This window comes from Saccopteryx leptura, chromosome 5, assembly GCF_036850995.1.
Source record: "Saccopteryx leptura isolate mSacLep1 chromosome 5, mSacLep1_pri_phased_curated, whole genome shotgun sequence".
NCBI classification, from domain to species: domain Eukaryota; kingdom Metazoa; phylum Chordata; class Mammalia; order Chiroptera; family Emballonuridae; genus Saccopteryx; species Saccopteryx leptura.
The window spans coordinates 152,462,980-152,481,911 of NC_089507.1; the positions used below are offsets into that span (position 1 = coordinate 152,462,980).

At 48.8% G+C, this 18,932-nt stretch overlaps 1 protein-coding gene across 1 annotated transcript in view; it reads right to left on the reverse strand.

Annotated features, from left to right (window-relative positions):
* Window positions 1-3,379: 3,379 nt before the first annotated feature.
* The window catches only part of NBAS (NBAS subunit of NRZ tethering complex), a 358,469-nt gene continuing 342,916 nt past the window's right edge, over window positions 3,380-18,932 (reverse strand). Inside the window, exons 51-52 of the mRNA XM_066386144.1 lie at window positions 16,564-16,692; window positions 3,380-3,847 (exon numbers count right to left, since the gene is read on the reverse strand). Of these exons, the coding sequence (XP_066242241.1) occupies window positions 3,572-3,847; window positions 16,564-16,692 (405 nt within the window). The 3' untranslated portion in view covers window positions 3,380-3,571. The remainder of the gene's footprint in view (window positions 3,848-16,563; window positions 16,693-18,932) is intronic.

An 18,932-nucleotide genomic window follows, 5' to 3' on the forward strand; every position in this document is an offset into this window, starting at 1 on the left:
ACACTTGCCAGAACTCCAACAGCCACAGTGGAGGACTCGGACGCTGGGAGTTTGACACCAGTTTCAAAGTCCAAGTGGTTCTGCATTTCTCTAGAAGCAGCCTGATGCATGCATATCATTCCAGGCGCCCAGCTGTGAGCAGCTGCAGCGTTAGTCTCAAGTCTAAGAACCCCGGACTCCTTAGAAAACAGGAAACCGAGCCTCGACGCTCTCTCACCGCCAGTCACCAGTGGAAAGACAAGCTAACGGGTGACACTCAACTGAGAGCCCATGTCTCTCCCCTTCAAGGCCTGGGACCCCGGTAGCCCATTTTCCCGTTTTCTAAGCCCTCTTCAGTTTCTAATGAGGCTGGTGTTATTAAGCAGAGATAGTGACTCCCAGCGGTCGGAGCCCACACGGGAGCACGGGGCTGTGGCATCTATAGTTAGCTGGAGGAAAACGCAGCCTCTCCCCAAAGAAGGGGGCAAACCTGCATTTGAATGCTCTCCTGGTACGTTCATCATAATGAGTTTTCTTTCCTAAAAGGTAAGACCCAGTTTTCAAGGTGAGGGGGAACTGGACATACCAGGGCGCCGTTCAGAGACAGGGAGCCACGCCACCCGGGGACCACCTCAACGCCCGAGCAGTCTGGCCGCAGGTTCGACAGCCCACGGGCTTCTCACTTTTCTCTAAACTGCTCCCACTCACCCTCCCATGTGGGGCCCGGGAAAGGGCGCTGGGGCTGGCAGGGTGCCCCTCACCGAGATCATCGGCCTCTGCTTTCTCAGCTGACCTCTCCAGAACAGGATTGGAATGGACAGAGGGGCCAGGGTGGGTCCCTTCACTTCCCTTGTTTGCTTCTGAGTGCAAGGCAGGTGGACAGAGACACGGCCAACAGGTGATGAGAGTCAGTAACATAGATCCGGTCCCCCCGACTGGCTGTGGGGGTTGATCAATTGAATTAGGGTTGATGTGGCTGTAATTATTAACTGATTGTTAACCACTGGTCCCAATGCCTTTCAAACAGGACGTTAACCTTTCAGGAGTCCTTGACTCGACCTTGTTTTAGTAAGCTAGTAGGCTTGATGCCGTAGAAATAGTAATTGTCTACAGAGAACGTTAATGGTGCTCAACTCCACTTGCGCCTCTCGGAAAGCTGGAATACCAAGGAAGGCTGGACGAAGGCGCCTAGGTTTTCTGTGACATGCGGAGGAGTCCGGACAGGTCAGTATTGGAGCTCGTGAACAGAGAGGAGGGTGTGGGCCCCACCTTCTGAGGGATGGGAAGTACAGCAGCATCATTCAACCGGGCTCCCAGCGGAAGGGCCTGGAGAGCTGCGATGAGCGCAGTGAACACAGCATTGTGGCCGAGGCGAGGTTCTGAGTGGGACTACCCAAGTTTGCGCTGGGGTTCCATTACTTACTAGCTCTGTGTCCCTAAGCTAGTTACCTACCTGCTCTGCACCTCGTTTTCTTAAAAGGTGATCATGAGGAGTGAATGAGGTAATGCATTTAAAGCTTGGGTAGATATTTGGGGAGACTTTCTTCAGCTGATGCAGGGCCCAGGACCACCAACAGAGAGAGCAATCCCTGGCAGAGTGGGGTGTCAGCAAGGCACAGGGCAGACCGGGTTGCCGCAGCACAACGGTATGACTCGAACTGCAAATATCTGAAAGGCATTATTAGCCGTACTTATGCATGGGAAAATAAGGGTCAGGAAAGCAGGGCTCCTAAAGGTCTTACAGTGTTCACATCAAGGCCATCTGCTACCCGATGCTCACTCCTGACTGCTTGCCCTTGGGTCCACTATGTGATCTCAGACCCCTGCTCGCTTGATGTTTCCAGTCACCTGAAGTGATGGAAGTCGGCTGTAAGGCTAGAGAAAATCTAAGTGACCAGTGGGCAATGGCTTGACTAATGCCGTCTGGTACAGCAGGTGCCGTCTGGATTCATGGCCATTTTGGCCTCGTGGGTCTGCCTGGACAGATGTTACCTAACTGGGATAAATATGCTGACTTCTTCCCTGGGAAGTGTTTTAGAGAACTGTGCAAACTATTCCCAAATTCCAGGTGCTGCCGAAGGTTCAGGCCAGGAACTCAGTCCTGGGGGGACAGCTGGTCAGAAGGCAAGGGCGTGGGCTGTCATGTTAGTAAGTCTTCTCTAAAGAGGATGAAAACTTGTCAGAGGTCTCTAGCTGCACCCACAGGAGCGGACATGAGGCGAAGCCACTGATGAGGATGAGGATGACAACGATGACGATGACAGACTGCAAGGTGACCCAGCACGTGTGTGCAGAGCATTGGGACAGTGTGGGGAGGACGTGTGGAGGCGAGGCTGCTCCTGTGTGCTCCACGTCGAAGACCCACAGTGAGCCGCGTTACATGTGGTCACCAGCTTTGACAGCACAACATGGTGACTGACCAGAGTAACTTTTCAAATTACTTACATGAATAAAAAATTATTCCTATAACCAAGAATTGTCCTATATATTATCTCATCTATATAAACTAAGCCTTCTGATTAATGCATGGCCACCCTTTCTCCTTCCCTCCATCCAAAGCCTTATGTGGGGTCAAGGTAAAGCCCGGTGTGCATCGAGGGGTCAGTCAGCAGCTTTGCTCTTTCCTCAGCTGCTGCCTGGGCTGTGGCGTGGTTTGAATCTGGTGTGAGACTCTCAGGAGAGCAAAGTCCAGAACGTCCAGCCTGAGCCACCCCTCCACCTCCGAGTGCAGGCTTCAGCACTTAGGCATCAGGGTTCTACCTCTGGGAACCCCCTCTGGACTGGTTCTCCTTAAGATGTTTGCTCTTCACACCCTCACTGTGAGTGGCCATATGTAAATCAGTGAGCCCTAGTGGGCCTATCCAGCCTGTAAGTGTGCTGGCTGGCTGTTCCCCCACCCACTGCTCAGGGAGGTTCTACAGACTTGCAGATTCTCACCCTTCACATGGTGACACCGATAGTTCTGAGGACCCCTAATGGAGAAGGCAGCCTCGTGTGCTGGAACTGACCATCTGGCTGTGGCCTTAAGATCACAGCTCAGAAACTATCCCACTAGTGGGGGAGGAAGGGTGACATTTCTTGGGCCCCTACTGTGTCTCTGACAGAGCCTCAGACACATAGCCTCACATAATTCACCCACCTCAGGAGACAAACAGCAGGACTGTCATTTTATACAGGCCAGACTAGGGGTCAGAGGGTGGAGTGCTCTGCCCAGAGTCGCTGAGACTAGAATCCAGGTCCATGCTTCCTCCACCCTAGGACGTTTGCTCCCGACATTAACCAGTCCACAGCCACTCCCCGTCTCACCCTGCCCCCACTGCACATGGCTAAGGTGCTTTCACTGTATTGTACCCAGAAAAGGCAATCCAAACAGTAGGAGGATGAGCTGCATCTCGCCGAGTCGGTAATCAAGGACATAAACGGCGGCTTGCTCACCATCTATGTACATCTTTATTTTGAATTTGCTGGAACCACTGAGAATGATCTACAGGGATGCGTTGCATCTGGGAACAGCATTCGGTTCTGGCTGCTCCTGTCCTCCAGGATTAGACGCGGGGGGGGGGGGGGGTGCGCGTGAGTCTGGCCGGTGTGCTCACAGCCAGAGCCGGCCCACACTGAGGGCTGTGCTGAAAGTCCGCAAGGCCCTGTGCGTCCCCCTCGCGGCCAGGAGGAGCGACCCGGCTTCGGCTTCGTGGCCAGCCTCCCGCAGGAGTCTGGCCAGCTCCTCGGCGTCCCAGCGGCCCTGCTGAGGGCCGGCCAGAAGGTGCTCGACCATGTGCGGGTAGAAGGGGGTGGAGACGCACTTCACCAACAGCTTGGCATCCAGGAGCAGCGAAAGGAGTTCTTGGTCGCAATTTGAGGCATTCACCTTCAAGAAATAAGACAGGCAAGGCATGAGGCTGGCATCACTTACTTCTCACCTGTAGACCCATCACACACCATGCTGGTTTGCTGGGCACCACCCCTCTGCCTCTGTCCTTATAAAACACCTCTCTTTCCCCAGGTGCCTGCTCCAAAGAGCACATTAGGGCATACGCACCTCTGAGATCACAACCACAGAGATGACAGCCACGGTTTCCTTTTAACATGAGACACATGAATGTACCAAGAACCCCCCTGAATCGTTGCTCACGTATACTAAGCGCCAGGGACTGCGCTAACACTTCTCCTGTGTTACTGCGCTAAGCCTCCCAATTCCACTCTCTCGCTGGCCCTTCTACTTTCCATTTTACAGACTGGGAAACAGAGGTGTAAGAACACTGCTTCGAGCGACACTAGAATCTACGTAAACACAATAAATAAATAAATAAATAAATAAATAAATAAATAAATAAATGTTGATTAACATCACTGTCAGTGAGTCATGGGCCCCGAATCCAAACCGAGATCGATCTTGACTCCGGAGCTGGGCTTTCCCATTTACATTTCCTTCAGGCTTTACCACGGCCCATGTTCTTAGACCCCAACGCTCCCCTGCAGGCAGATCAACAAGAAAACCTTTCTTATCCTCCACTTCATAGACAGGATGATTTGCTCTTGCTGAAAGCCCTAGAAAGCTCAGCCCTAGAAACTCACCTTTCTGAAATGCTGACGGGCTCTTTCGGCGTGTCCTCCCTGTACTGCCCCCTTGCTCCCCTCTGCTAGTCTATGAATGGTTTCTCACGCTTTTCTGTTTCCTATTATTGTCCATATTGTTGTAAGGAACCAGGTCAACACTAACTGCATCTCAAAATTCAGACCTCATTTACGTTGTGCTGTCATAAAATACAGCACCATGACAGGTTCCTCTTAATGTCGCTGTGCACTTTTAATAATTTTGGTTGTAGGAACCTTGAAAATAATGTGGCATTTCAAAGCCAATTAACTCGTGTTTGGGCCAGCTGTCCCGGACTACATACTCTGTGCTCTTCCTGCTCGCTCTGTGACAAGGAGGTAAGGTTACCGACTGATGTGAGGAGGCCAACCGTGTCCACTGGATGCAGAAATTAAAGCAAAAGGAGTTCTGAGAGTAAGAGTTTCTCCCCACTAGGAGGTGGCGCCTCTCCTATAACCCAGTGATCCCACAAAACCCAGCATAAATGTCAGCTCCAATGTCAGCTTCTTGGTGACATTTTCTCTGAATCTCTGGGCCCAGCTGACTCCTCCCTCCTCCACACTCCGAGGCACCGTCTAGATGCCTCTCGCGTTGTCTTCTGGACCCCCATGCGAGTGTCTCCGCGCCAGGCCAGGAGCTGCTTGGGCACAGAGCATCCTTCTGTCTCAGCAGTCAGTTTAGTCTGCAGCTGTTAAAAGGCCAAATGGGCTGCCTGACTGCACTCGGTCACATGCTTGTAAACTGCACAGCTCGGGATGAGGACCTGTCTCTGCAGAGTCAGAACAGAGTGGACTCGATCTCTGCCAACCCTGGGCCTCTTTTCTTTGCCTTTCACTCCATCTACACCTGTGCACACAGCTCACCCACCTCTGACTCCTGACGACACTAAAGTGAGCTCAGCTGAGCACGTTTTGTTTGCTTGTTTCTGTTTTTGGACACAGATGGTAGAAACACAATAGGCACGAAAGACTAGCTTTTCTGCTGCAAGGGGACGCAGAGCTTTCAATACTCTGCACAGGGGTGGCTTATGAGTTCTGCATGTCTTCCTTCCTTCCAACCTCCTTCCTCTCCTCCGCCCCAGAGGTAGGAAACAAGAGCCTATTCCTGAGGTGCGATCCCCATCGTAACTGTGTCAGCTCCCAGGGCCAACCAGCACGTTCACGCTAAGCCTTAACGTGTCCCACGGAGCCAGTTACAATCTCATTTGAAACATGAAGAAGGAGGTTCAGCAGGGTCTAAGTCACAAGCTGAATGTCACAGGGCTGTTCAGCGGTGAGCTGGAAGGAGCGCCCACATCTCTGACTCGTTTGCTTGTTTAAGGTCGGTCCCCTCCAGAGCACGTGCTTCTCCGGAGCTGGGATCTGGCCTCCCTTGTTCACACTCATCCCCCGTGCCCAGGATCAAGCGGGCTGTGTGCTAGGAGCTCAGCCGGGGCAATGGATCCACGTATGAATGAGAAACTCCAAAGCTCACCTCCCTCACGGCAGGCTGCACCTCCAGGTGCGTGTGCGCACTGCATCTGAGTGACTGTGCGTGTTCTTTTCAAGCATCCCTCCACCACACCCTCCAGGAGAGAACAGCATGCCCCAGGACACTGCTGGCAAATGTTTGAGAAAACATGGATAAAAGGCTCAGAATCCAAACACTGCAGGACAGTGCTTTCTCTGTTGCCCTGAGTGAGTCTTCAAAGCTGGGACACCTTCATTGTTCTTCCTGTTCACTCACCAGCCCTCACTCTGGAGCCCTGAGACTCTAGGAAGGGAGGGATGGGTTTTTCCAGCCCAACGGAGACCCAGAGGTTCTGTCAATGCCAGCAGAGGCTGCTCCTCTCACCCTCTTTTCTGTTTGTTTCCCCCCAGTGACATGACATCCTTAACATCGGTTTCCCACTGGACGGACCCAGCATTTCTAATAGCTGTTCCTGCAGGCTGAGCGTGAGGGAAGGACAGCGTAGGCATCCACCGGAAAAACTAGCTATCTACCATCCCGGCAGGGAAAGCCTGAGGTCTGAGTCACAGAAGTGAAACACACTGTCTCCTTCGGCCCCGCCCCTGGGGGTTCCCTAAAATCAGGTAGAGTCAGAGGTCGCTGACCTCCACTGACCATGGGCAGTGGTCAGGGAGAGTTGTGCGCAAATTTTGGTTCAGCTTCTCGTAATCTGAGTGCTGAGAAAATTAAAGTGGCTACTTCATCTCTGACTTTCTCCGATTCGGGCTCATTGCAAGACGCACACAAGGGCAGGGTGTGCCTCCTAATGGCCAGCGCACGGGAAACACTTCACGAACAATGATCCTGTGCACGGTGGGGTAAAAAGAGAACAGAAAACTACAGAACAAGAAGAGGGCCCTACAAGGGCCCTATTTCCACATGTGCATGTAAAGAGGAGGAGCCAGACCAGACAGGGATGGCCCAAGGTCACGCCACATGTGCAAGTAAAGAGGAGGAGCCAGACCAGACAGGGATGGCCCAAGGTCACGCCACATGTGCAAGTAAAGAGGAGGAGCCAGACCAGACAGGGATGGCCCAAGGTCACGCCACATGTGCATGTAAAGAGGAGGAGCCAGACCAGACAGGGATGGCCCAAGGTCACGCCACATATGCAAGTAAAGAGGAGGAGCCAGACCAGACAGGGATGGCCCAAGGTCACGCCACATGTGCAAGTAAAGAGGAGGAGCCAGACCAGACAGGGATGGCCCAAGGTCATGCCACATGTGCAAGTAAAGAGGAGGAGCCAGACCAGACAGGGATGGCCCACGGTCACGCCACATGTGCAAGTAAAGAGGAGGAGCCAGACCAGACAGGGATGGCCCAAGGTCACGCCACATGTGCAAGTAAAGAGGAGGAGCCAGACCAGACAGGGATGGCCCACGGTCACGCCACATGTGCATGTAAAGAGGAGGAGCCAGACCAGACAGGGATGGCCCACGGTCACGCCACATGTGCAAGTAAAGAGGAGGAGCCAGACCAGACAGGGATGGCCCACGGTCACGCCACATGTGCATGTAAAGAGGAGGAGCCAGACCAGACAGGGATGGCCCACGGTCACGCCACATGTGCATGTAAAGAGGAGGAGCCAGACCAGACAGGGATGGCCCACGGTCACGCCACATGTGCATGTAAAGAGGAGGAGCCAGACCAGACAGGGATGGCCCACGGTCACGCCACATGTGCATGTAAAGAGGAGGAGCCAGACCAGACAGGGATGGCCCACGGTCACGCCACATGTGCATGTAAAGAGGAGGAGCCAGACCAGACAGGGATGGCCCACGGTCACGCCACATGTGCATGTAAAGAGGAGGAGCCAGACCAGACAGGGATGGCCCAAGGTCACGCACCGGCAGCCACAACTGCTGCTCTCCACACCCTGGCAGCTGGCCTCAGCAGCACCAAGGCCAGACTGAGCCCGTCTCCTCAGGACAGCAGAGGCACCCCGCGCCCCAAAGCCGCCTCTCCACAGGCTGAGTGGACAGATCAATCTGTTAAGCCTCAAACTGTCTTCGTTTCTAGTGTTTTTGGCCAACATTCTAACATAAGGCACTAAAAATCTGCTACGACGACCGCGGAAGCCTGCTGCTTTCTTACTACCTGTTACTCGTTCTAACCTCCTTTATTTTTCTTTCTGAAATAGAAAGAAAATAAGAAGAGAAATGAAAATAGTTTCAAACAAGAAGTCACCTATATCTGGATCACCACAGGAAAATCATTCCCTCCTCCTTTTCTGCCCAGCAATCATCCAGGAGTGGAGATCGTTCTCACAACCCCTAAGGTGTCTATCTGTATTCCACCTTCCTCATTATATGTTAAGAATTTTTTAAAATGTTCTTTTTACATAGTTTTCATTCTTAAAAATTTTAATGGCTGCAAAATAGTCTACTGAATGGAGGTAACAAGCTATTTAACTTCTGCTATTTGAATATTTCAGCTGGTTTTAGTGGTTTTGTTATTATTGAAACACTAAAAATGAATGTTATTTTTATGCATATACGTCCTTTATTTGAATTGTTTCCTTAGGATAAATTATCAAGGAGAGGTATCGCTGGGGTGTTACGGGATGAATTATACTCTCACCCCAACTCATACGCTGAAGTCTGGACCCCCTCCCCCCCCCCCCCCCCCCCCCAGTGCCTGAGGATGTGACTGTGTTTGGAGACAGGGCCTTTAAAGAGGTAATACGGTTTAAGGTGTTGCTTGGGGGGAGCCTCATGTAATATGACCAGTCCTTCTAAGAAGAGATGAAACACACACAAGGCCAGAGGCAACCATGTGGGGACACAGGGAGGTGGCCACCTCCACACCAGGGAGAGAAGCCTCAGAAGACATCAGCCCTGCTGACAACTTGATCTTGGACTTAACGGCCTCCAGAACCAAGAGAAAATAGGTATCTGCGGTTGAAGCCGCCCAGTCTGTGGCATTCTGGTATGGCGGCCTGAGCAGACCACCACGTGGCATCAGGTACCGGAACCTTTTTTGGCTGTGGATCCAGGGGCAAGTACCAGCACACAATGACATCCTGTGCAGTGTATAGCGGTGACATTAGTGCAGGATGGTGGCAGTTTTCACTGTACATTTCTCAGCTCTGTTACTATTTTGAAAAAAATAACCACTTTGCCAATTCAGGGTGTATGTAATGGCACCTCAGAGAAGCTTGGATTTGAATTTGTTTATTGGCAAGGACAAATCTTTTCCATTTACTTCCTATCATTTTTGTTTCTTCTTGTGGGAAGAATCAAATCTGTCCTTTGCTCCTTTACTAGGGTTGTAACATCATTCTTTTCACATCTGTTGCTCCTTGTGTAACTTAAATATTAGCTCTGAACATTCTATTACAGTTCTGTTTTGGTTATTTGTTTTACATTTTTGTATCATGAGGAAAAGCTCTGTTCCTTACGATTTTTTTTCTATTGCTTAAAGTTCAGAAGTTATAATCCCTTGGAGGACCTGATATATATAGAGATATCATTTTCTGACATTGAAAAATACGTGACACTTTAATCAATCATAAATTACCTTGGTATACAGTCGGTGAAAAATCACACGGCTCTTTAAGAGCTTGAAGAAGAAAATATATTCTGTCATTTTTGGACTCAGGTGGATGCTTGAAATAACTATGAGACAAGTCCAGAAGGATTCGCTAATTTAATCCCTCTGATCAAATAACTCTGAATTATAGTGAGAGGCAGTGTGGGCTTGTGAAAGAAGACAGGCTTCTGGGTTAGAGACCAATTTCCAATCCTGGTTGCTTCACTAAACTGCTGCGTGACCTTGTAAAGGGTAATCTCTCCGGGATCCAGTTTCCACATCTGAAATACCGACCACCACAGATAATCTATGTTTTTTTAAATGCCGAGCATATTGCCTGGTATCGAGTTCAAGTTCAATAAATGGCTGAACTTATCACAGTCAAACACATCAGAAACAAAGCATTTTCAAGAAGAGGGGGCTTATAGATATCATAAAGCAAGTAAAAATGCTTGCCCCCTCTGATAGAGATCAGTGATTTGTGTGTGTGTCAGTGATTAAGTTTTAGAATAAATGAAATTTCACAGGTCTTGGGAAAGAAATCTATTAAAGCACAAAGTACTACCGCCTTCCAAGCCATTAAATGTTATCTGCTTAATTCCTGTTTCAACAATAGGTAATGAACCTTCTCTGAATTGTAATCTTTGATTTTATGGATCTATACGAAGCTAAGAATAATTACAGTAATGAGGTAAACTGGAATTCAAGCAGCATAATACATGCAGGACCTCATTTCAACAACTTCAGAGAACATTATTTGATATTATTTCGCTCTTTACTTTAGGGGAGGATATCTGTCTCACTGTTACATATATTATTACCAATAGAAGTTATTAAAGATACCAATGATAAGGGCAGAAAAACAAAAGGGCAATACAAGTGTATGCTTAGAATAAGAAAAATGCCTGTAGGTAATTTTTTATATTCTCTATTTATATGAATGATAGTCAGAATCCATTTCTCAGCATAGCATTTGTCTCACTCCTGGCGTGGGCTTGAATACTATACCATACCTCTTCTGAAACCAAAATTAGGACAAACCATCTGACTTATAACCTAACAACGGGAGAGAATCTTTGAAAACCCAAGTCTGATCACCTCTATGACCGTAACCAAATCTTCCATTGCAGAGCCCTGAGTTTGGCTAGTTCCACTTACATCCCTCCTATTTTGCTTAATCCCTCGCCGTTGTATGTCAACCCCCCTCTTCCGCCCCGTGAGATAATTCCTTGAAACACAGGGATGGTATTTCATTTCAGCTTTACAAATATCCTACCTTCCCTCACTCCTGCACACAGTACCCGGCCACACGCAGTGGGTGCTCAGATGTCTGTCCAAACTAAGGAACTCAAGCCAGCATCAGTGCTGTCTAGAAGTATAACAGGCTCACAGGCTCAGCTACAGGGAGTGAACTACCTGTCGCTAGAGGCGTCCGTCCAACTGAGAATTCTGTGAGAGAGGCAGCTGCCCAGCTTCCTTCACCGAGAAGACTGACAGTAGAGAGGATGAATGATGATCAGCAAAAGTGACATACCTAGCCATGTTCAGGTCAAAATGGGACTTAGAAATAGCAGATAGGCTCAAAATTCTAAAAAAAAAAAAGAGCCTGGTACTAAAAGAGCCAAAGAAACAGTGACTGTAAGATGGGTCAGTTCAGTAACCGTCATCTAATCCTCTGTATAACTGGACCACTTCAACCTCGCTTGTTTTGGACGACTTTAGAAGGAAACAAGCTGCCCTTAGCGCTGAACCCAAAGGGCTCTGCAGACACCAGACAAGGCTGTCAGGACCCCGGCCCAACCTCCTGTGACCGCGGCATGCCAAGGCAGGAAGGGAAGTGAGTGCGCGAATTGGAATGGGCAGTGGCAATTCTGAGGACTGCCACAGGTAGAACAGAAGCCCACACTAAGGGGGACAAGTTAGTTGGAACCCTGGACAAAGTTAAAGTGGGAACAAAGAAAGGAAGGGCCCATAGTTCTACATAAAGATGTCCATCCAACTCTGCTTTTCTGAGAAGCTGTGAGGCTCTCCCTCCAACCTAGACACTAGTCCCTGTACGTGATGTCTGGAGGTCCCCTGCCTTCGTGGCAAGATCGAAGGGCATAAGAATCACAGCTATTTAAAATGTGCAGGCAGGGTATATGGAAGCAACTGATTCTGAACAACTCCACAGGGCAGGACTAAGATCACCGTGTTTCAGAGAAAGGGTGCAGCCTTCACCTGGCAGTGTCCTCTTCCCACAAGGTCCATCAGAACCATGGCACACAGCACAGGGGGGTGGTGCACTCTACCGCAGCCGGGCTTGGCCAGGGCCCCGGGGACCGCGTGGGTTTGAGAGGGAGCCCCGCATGGGGAAGCTGCTGACTGGCTCTGCTCTCATCCTTGGCAGCGCTATATCCTACGGCCTGAGATGCTGTCAGCAATTTCATTTCTCTGTAGAGATAACCCTTTTCCAATATAATGGACCTTGCCTAGTTCTGTTAAAAAAAAAAAAAAACCAGTGTGGCTGAGTATAGACTTTGGAAGCTGGACCCAGGGTTTAAACCTCAGTCCTGGCTGCTTACTAGCTGTGTGCCCTCTGAGTCTCAGTCTTTCCATCTGTGAGACCAGAATGCTATCATCTCACGGGACTATTAAGATAAAGTACAGATGTGCCTATTATAATGCCTGGCAAGAAGCTGTGTCTAGAAGCTGCTAATTATTAGTATTAGGGAGAGACCTTTAATTGGGTGCTTAAAGTCTTAAAGGCTTCCTTTATATGCCCATGAATAATTCTTTTAACAGGCACTGCAGCCCAGGACAGTATGAGGGTGGGCAGGGCAGGGCGGAGCCACTGAGTGGTCCCAGCAGAAGCAGCAATGTGGAGCAGAAGCCACCAGGGACTTGCCATTATGGATGGGAGATTCTCAGCGTACAAAACTATTATAAATACACATCTGTTTACTTGGATAAAATGAGTCAAGAGATTCCACCCGGTAGGAAATATGCTGGAGACGAGCTTTAAAGCCACTACTATTCTTCTCAGAGAGAATACAACTTGGAAGGTGGGCTTGCAGCTCACCAGGCTGACGAAGAGGGTGCCTTGGAGCCCTCCACTGCAGTACCAGTATGATTTAAAAAGAGCCACATCAGGGTCCTGCGAAGAAAGCCCACTGAAATTGTAACATGAACTTTTAATGGAACTGGAGGAGCAGTAATAGAGTAATATCTGGTTTCCCCTTTCGAGTGTTCTTGAAATGACAAACTGCAGAGATGGAGAGCAGGTGAATGGTCGGCACTGGCTGCGGGAGGGAGGAGGTGGTGGAGGCTACAGCGGGAAGCATGAGGGATCTTTGTGACGGAACTGCTCCACTCTTGACTGTCGTGGTGGTGACGTGAGTCTCCCCAACGAGACTGCACAGAACTGCACACACAGACGTGCAGAAGGAGGACGGCAGAGAGCCCTGGTGAGGCCTGAGCAGGCCCAGAGGCCGTGCCCATGTCAGTGCCTCGGGTGTAACACCATACTACAGGAACGCACGGCGCCACTGGTGCAACTGCGGGAGGGGGTGTAAGAGAGGGGGTGATTTCCTACAACTGGATGTGAACTTAAAAAAATAATAAAACTATCTCAAAATAAAATGTTAAAAATATTTTATTACTGTAAAACTTTTGCTCTTTGAAGGATGCAAAAATTCTGAAGTACTCAGCATTTCTGTGAACATGTTTAATGGAGCAGCCTAATGTGAATACTCCACTTAGTGTGAAGTTAAAAGTCTCCTTACTAGGTCCCTAAAAGTAAGGGTCTCAGAGGTAGGTAAGTGGCTCATTCTAGCAATTTCCACCTCTGCATCTCTTATCACAGTCTGCAGGGTGTTTCAAAAGCAAAGAGTGTTAGCACAATGTTGTACATCAATGTGCAAATGAAAATGTCATGGTCCCTGGCTGGTTGGCTCAGTGGTTGAGTGTTGACCCGGTGTGTGGAAGTCCCGGGTTCGATTCCCAGTCAGGGCACATAGAAGAAGTGCCCATCTGCTTCTCCACCCCTTCTCTATTTCTCTCTCTCTCTCTTCCCCTCCCACAGTCATGAATCGATTGGTTCGAGCGCATCAGCCCTAGGCACCGAGGAAGGCTTTATGGAGCCTCCTCCTCAGGCACTAAAAATAGCTCAGTTGTGAGCATGGCCCCAGATGGGGATTGCTGGGTGGATACTGGTCAGGACACATGTGAGAGTCTGTCTTTTTACATCCCCTCCTCTCACTTGGTAAAGACAGAAAAAATGTTACATGGTTAAATTAGTACCAGGTAAAAACTACTTGGGTGTTACAGCACTCCCACGTGGTTTCTTATTTTGATAGTGTATGCGAGTGCATGAACACGTGTGTGAGGGTGAGGAGTGTCGGGAGCAAGCCTGGTCAGCAGTTAGGGAACTCTGGTTCTGGCTGGGTCCTGGCAGATGCACTGGCGATGAAGAATCTTTAAATCAAAACTGGTGCACTTGTCTATGGACCTCAGGAGTGCATCACGAGAGCACTGTACAGGATGCAGAAAGGCAATGTATTAATACTTTTACCATTGAAGGGGCCCATGGCCAAGTTCAGTGGGTCTGCCTGAGCAGAGGTGCTAACAAGTACAGAATGGGGGTGAGGGAGGGAAGCCCTGGGATCTGCAGCCTGATTGTCCTCAGCTTCCCCTTCTTCCTAATTTCTTGTACTTACAGTAAAAAATAGGTTAAAAAACAAAACTCACTGTATCTCTTAATTTCTTGTAAACTCCCAACATTATGAAACTTTTATTTTACCATGAATCACTGACAGACAAGCCCCCTCAATTCCCTGAGTCCCGTTTCCAGAGAGGCCCCTCTCGTGAGCAATTATCAGTGGTAATGAGGGTATTCAGTCTCTGCAGAAGCTTTAAGTTACTTTGAAACTACATCAGGCATTAGATTTTTTTCTCACTCTGTTCATGGCAACTGTTTCCAAATGCAACGGTGTTCCACTTTTTTGTAACCATATACATAGCTTTCTGAATCTCGTCATTAACAAAATGTTATATCAATTTATGTCCTGCACCACATAACAATATCTCGAGTCATTGATGAACTACACTGATGACAGTGGTCCCGCAAGATTACAATGGAGCTGAAAATTCCTATGGCCCGGTGATGTCAGAGCCATTGCGATGTCGTAACACGTGTTTGTGGTGATGCTAGTGGAAACAGACCTACTGGGCTGCCAGTTGTGTAAGAACACGGCACCTACAGTTGTGTACAGTCCAGACTTCTTGACGATGATGATGAATGACTATCTTACTGGCTGATGTACTTCTTACATCAGCAATTTCCAACCGGTGAACCGGTGTGCCTCAGAATTTTAGTCATTTACGTGTGCCATGAGATGAAAAAGGTTGAAAACCATTGTCCTACAGTACACTTTTCATCATTATTTTAGATTGTCCTTTCTACTTGCGAAATAAAAGTTTGCTGTTAACAGTATGCCGTATTATGCGGGCAGCAGCCTTGTGCAGCTGGTGTTCGCTGGGTCTCCTGATTGTATCGGTTCCCCTGTGCGGAATTTAATCTCGTGCTGTTTTATAAGTACAGTGTAGCCTCAGGTACAGTGTTTGTGAAGCCTGCCGTGGTGTGCAGCCAGGCTGAGGCCCTCCCGGCTACCCAGCGCCCACTCACTCACTGACTCACGCGCCCTGACCAGCTTCCCGTCCTGCAGTTCCATTCATGGGAATTGTCCTGTAATAGGTGAACCGGTTATTTTTATCTTTGCTACCCCATTTTTACCATACCTTTTGTATGTCTGGATATGTTAAAGACACACAACCAGTGCCCATTGTGTTAGAAGTGCCTACAGTGTTCTGTGCCCTAGCCTAGGCACAACGGGCTGTACCCTTTGCCTAGGTGTGTCGGCCAGACCATCTAGGTTTGTGTAAATGTGCCCTGTGATGTTCCCACACTGACAAAATCGCCTAACTGCTCATGTCTCACAATGTATCTCTGTCATTGAGCGATGCATGACTATGTTCATCAGTCTTCACTGTCTGTTGTGGCAAGCATGTACCTTTGCTCCAAGCTTCTCCTCCCCTCTTTAGTCACCAGACTACATTTTGTAGTCACCAACTACATCCTTTTACATTTTAGTTTTTTAAAAAAAGCACACAAACACACATAATTCCAACACACAAATACTTCAAATGAAAGGTTGATCTCCCTGCAGAAGGGTTTCGGTAGGAATCACACTACACCAATTCTTTAAAATGCAACCTTGAGCTATCTAATTCTAAAGTGTAAAATTTAAAAAGGGAGGTGGAAGTTTCTCCAATTACAATAAGCAGATAAGCAGCCCTGGGAGAGCAGGCGCAGCCCCAACTCAGCACATCCTCCCTCCAGCCCGATGCTGCCAGAGGACAGAAGAGGCTGAGACTTCAGAGCGCTCCAGGAGACAGGACCTGCAGCCTCTCTCTCATAGTTAGTCAGGAGATAAACCAAACACACACAGCCAGGTATGGAAAACCTGCCAGGGCTGGGAGTTTCTTCAACCCACATCAAGTGTGCAAATGGCTTGTCCCCCACCGTCCTGGGCTGCCGTGACAGCTTCCTAAAGAGCCCGACGTCCTGCTTTGCTACTGGACTGGGAGCCTCTGCACCTGAACACAGAGCTGGTTTAGCAACTGTGTGTAAACCAGAGCAGTCTGGGAAGTGAAAAATAAACAGATATCCACTTCGGAGACAAAGCAGTAATAGCCACTGTGGTCAGAGAATGTTGTAGATGAAACAATCAAAGATGAGTCGTGGTCATCACTTACCAGAATGACCATACTCGTTCATTTCTTAGAAACGTGGTGAGAGCTATGCCCCCCAGGAAATGTACATAAGAGCCACGCCTCTCTGGGAAACATAAGTGAGAGCCACACCCCCCAAAAAATGTAGTGAGAGTCATGCCCCTGGGAAACTGAAATGAGAGACACGCCCCCGGGAATACCTTGGTGATGACGGCCAGCTGCTCCAGTGCCACGTCGTGGAGGTGCTCGTCCGGGCTCTCCAGGAGCAGTTTCAGCGACGGCAGCAGAAGCGCCCGGGCCCGCAGCAGTGCGCACAGCTCCTCCACACACTGCAACACAGGGGGCGGGTCAGGGCAGCAAGCACTGCGCACACCGGGCTGTGCCGGCCTGTCTCTCCAGTGTTCTGTGTCCGTGTCCATGAGTGTGTGTGTGTCTGTCTGTGAGGGCTTGTGTCTGTATGTGTGTCTGAGTGTGAGTGCGTGTGTATGTGTGTGTCCGTGAGTGTCTGTATGTGTCTGAGTGTGAGTGCGTGTGTCCGTGAGTGTCTGTCAGTGCGTGTCTGTATGTGTCTGAGTGTGAGTGCGTGTGTATGTGTGTGTCTGAGTGCGTGTGTATGTGTGTGTCCATGAGTGTCTGTCAGTGCGTGTCTGCATGTGTCTGAGTGCGTGTGTATGTGTGTGTCTGAGTGCGTGTGTATGTGTGTGTCCATGAGTGTCTGCATGTGTGTCTATCTAAAGCACACAAGGGATCACACTGACTCAGTGTCTGAGACCTACTTTGCTCACTTTACAGTGTGTTATAAACATCTAAACTCTCGCGGTTTCCTCTGCAGCATCACTTTCAGTGGCTGTGTGGTGCCCCTCCCCCCCGGAGGGCTGGCGGGCTGGCATTCACTGTCCTCAAATCTCAGGGCCCTCATATCCTCAGAGGAAATTATAGCTACTTTGTAGGGATATTTTGTGTGTGTCTGTGAGAATAAGTGTTATACTAGATGCTAAACAAACAATAAAAACATTATCCATTGTTAATACTACCAAATATCTAGTTATTGTCTGCTGAAAGAAAGGAAATCAGCAAGTTAAGTATTTAAAACCCTGTTTGCAATCCTAATGCCGAGGTGAACAGAATACTCGACACGTAAGATATCTTATCTTCATGAAAACCATCTGTGGGCCACAAAACTCAAAACTCATTTGGTTCTCCACAGACATGTCTGAATTTTATTCTCAGCTCTTTATTGTATTGGCAGAACTGTCATCAGAGAATAGGCTTTTATAGAAGATAATAAATGATAATCCTTCACAGCAAAAGTATGAAAGAATAGAAAATAAATATGCAAATGACCCTTCCCTGCTGAGCTAAATGCTGCCTCCGTGTCCCAACTTCAGCTGTGACATGAAGGACAAACTCTTGGACCCAGGACCAGAACTGAACACAACCCCGTCACATAAAGCAAGAGCTGTTGACCGAAGGGGGAGTCACTGTCCCCGGGGTGGAGGCTGATAGTCCCTGTACTCCTCCACTGGGAGAAATCAGAGAAGAAAACCTCATATTTCTGTTTTTATAGTTCTATTAGATTATTATAAAGTACAAAGTAAGGGTGTCATAAAGAAGCTTGTGTTTAAAGCTTAGGCTAGGCAGGGCTCTCTGGAATTTCATTCCTTGTATTTTTTTTTTCTTTTTACCCAACATGTTTCTGCCAGAAATCAGCAAGGCCCTCACATATCAGGCTCGAAGGTAAGTTACACAAACCTGTGTTAAAATGGTCAGCATCGACAGGGTAACAGTTTGGAAAAGATGTACTTTCAACACGATGGGTTCTAACTCAGAAAAGTGTTCTGTGGCCTTAAAGCACATAGGACACACACAGGCATCCCACCCAGCATCTGGGCCAGAGAGGAATGCAGACTTTTAATCAGGGGTGCCCAAGCCTGCAGAAAAATTTTGGGAGGATAAAAAACACACTCTCAGGCATGACAACCCAAACCAGCTGCTGTACACCAACCAGCTTCCTTCACCCTCCTCCCCAACGTTAGAGCAGTGCTCCCCTGCACACGCCCAGGATACAGTTCAGCCAGGATGGAATGTGCTGCATCTGCACTGTCCAACATGGCAGCCATGAGCCATAGGGGGCCAGTGAGCATCTGAGATGCAGTCAGTGCACCTGAGGAGCTGCATTTTAAGTTGTATTCAATCTTCCTTAAGCTTTCACTTCAATAACCACACGTGGCCAGCGGCCACTGTCCTGGATGGCGCAGCTGCAGTGCGGGCTGTCCCAGACTCTGGGTCTTCACAATGTCACTTCCACTGTTTCTTGCTCTGATTAGCCCTCTTGTTCCTTCAGTCTCAGCTTTAAAGGACACAGGAAGCCCTCACCTCCTGAGTATGAGTTCCCAGGTTGGGCACTCCTTTATACCGGTGACATCGTGTAGATATTTTCTACACTGCCTGTCACCTTGCATTATTCTCATCATTCATTTGTCTATCTGCCTCACTTGAGGGCAAGAATATTCTGCCTTCTCTGTACTCTAAATTTGCTTGGTATATTCTACACCTAAAATCATTTGTT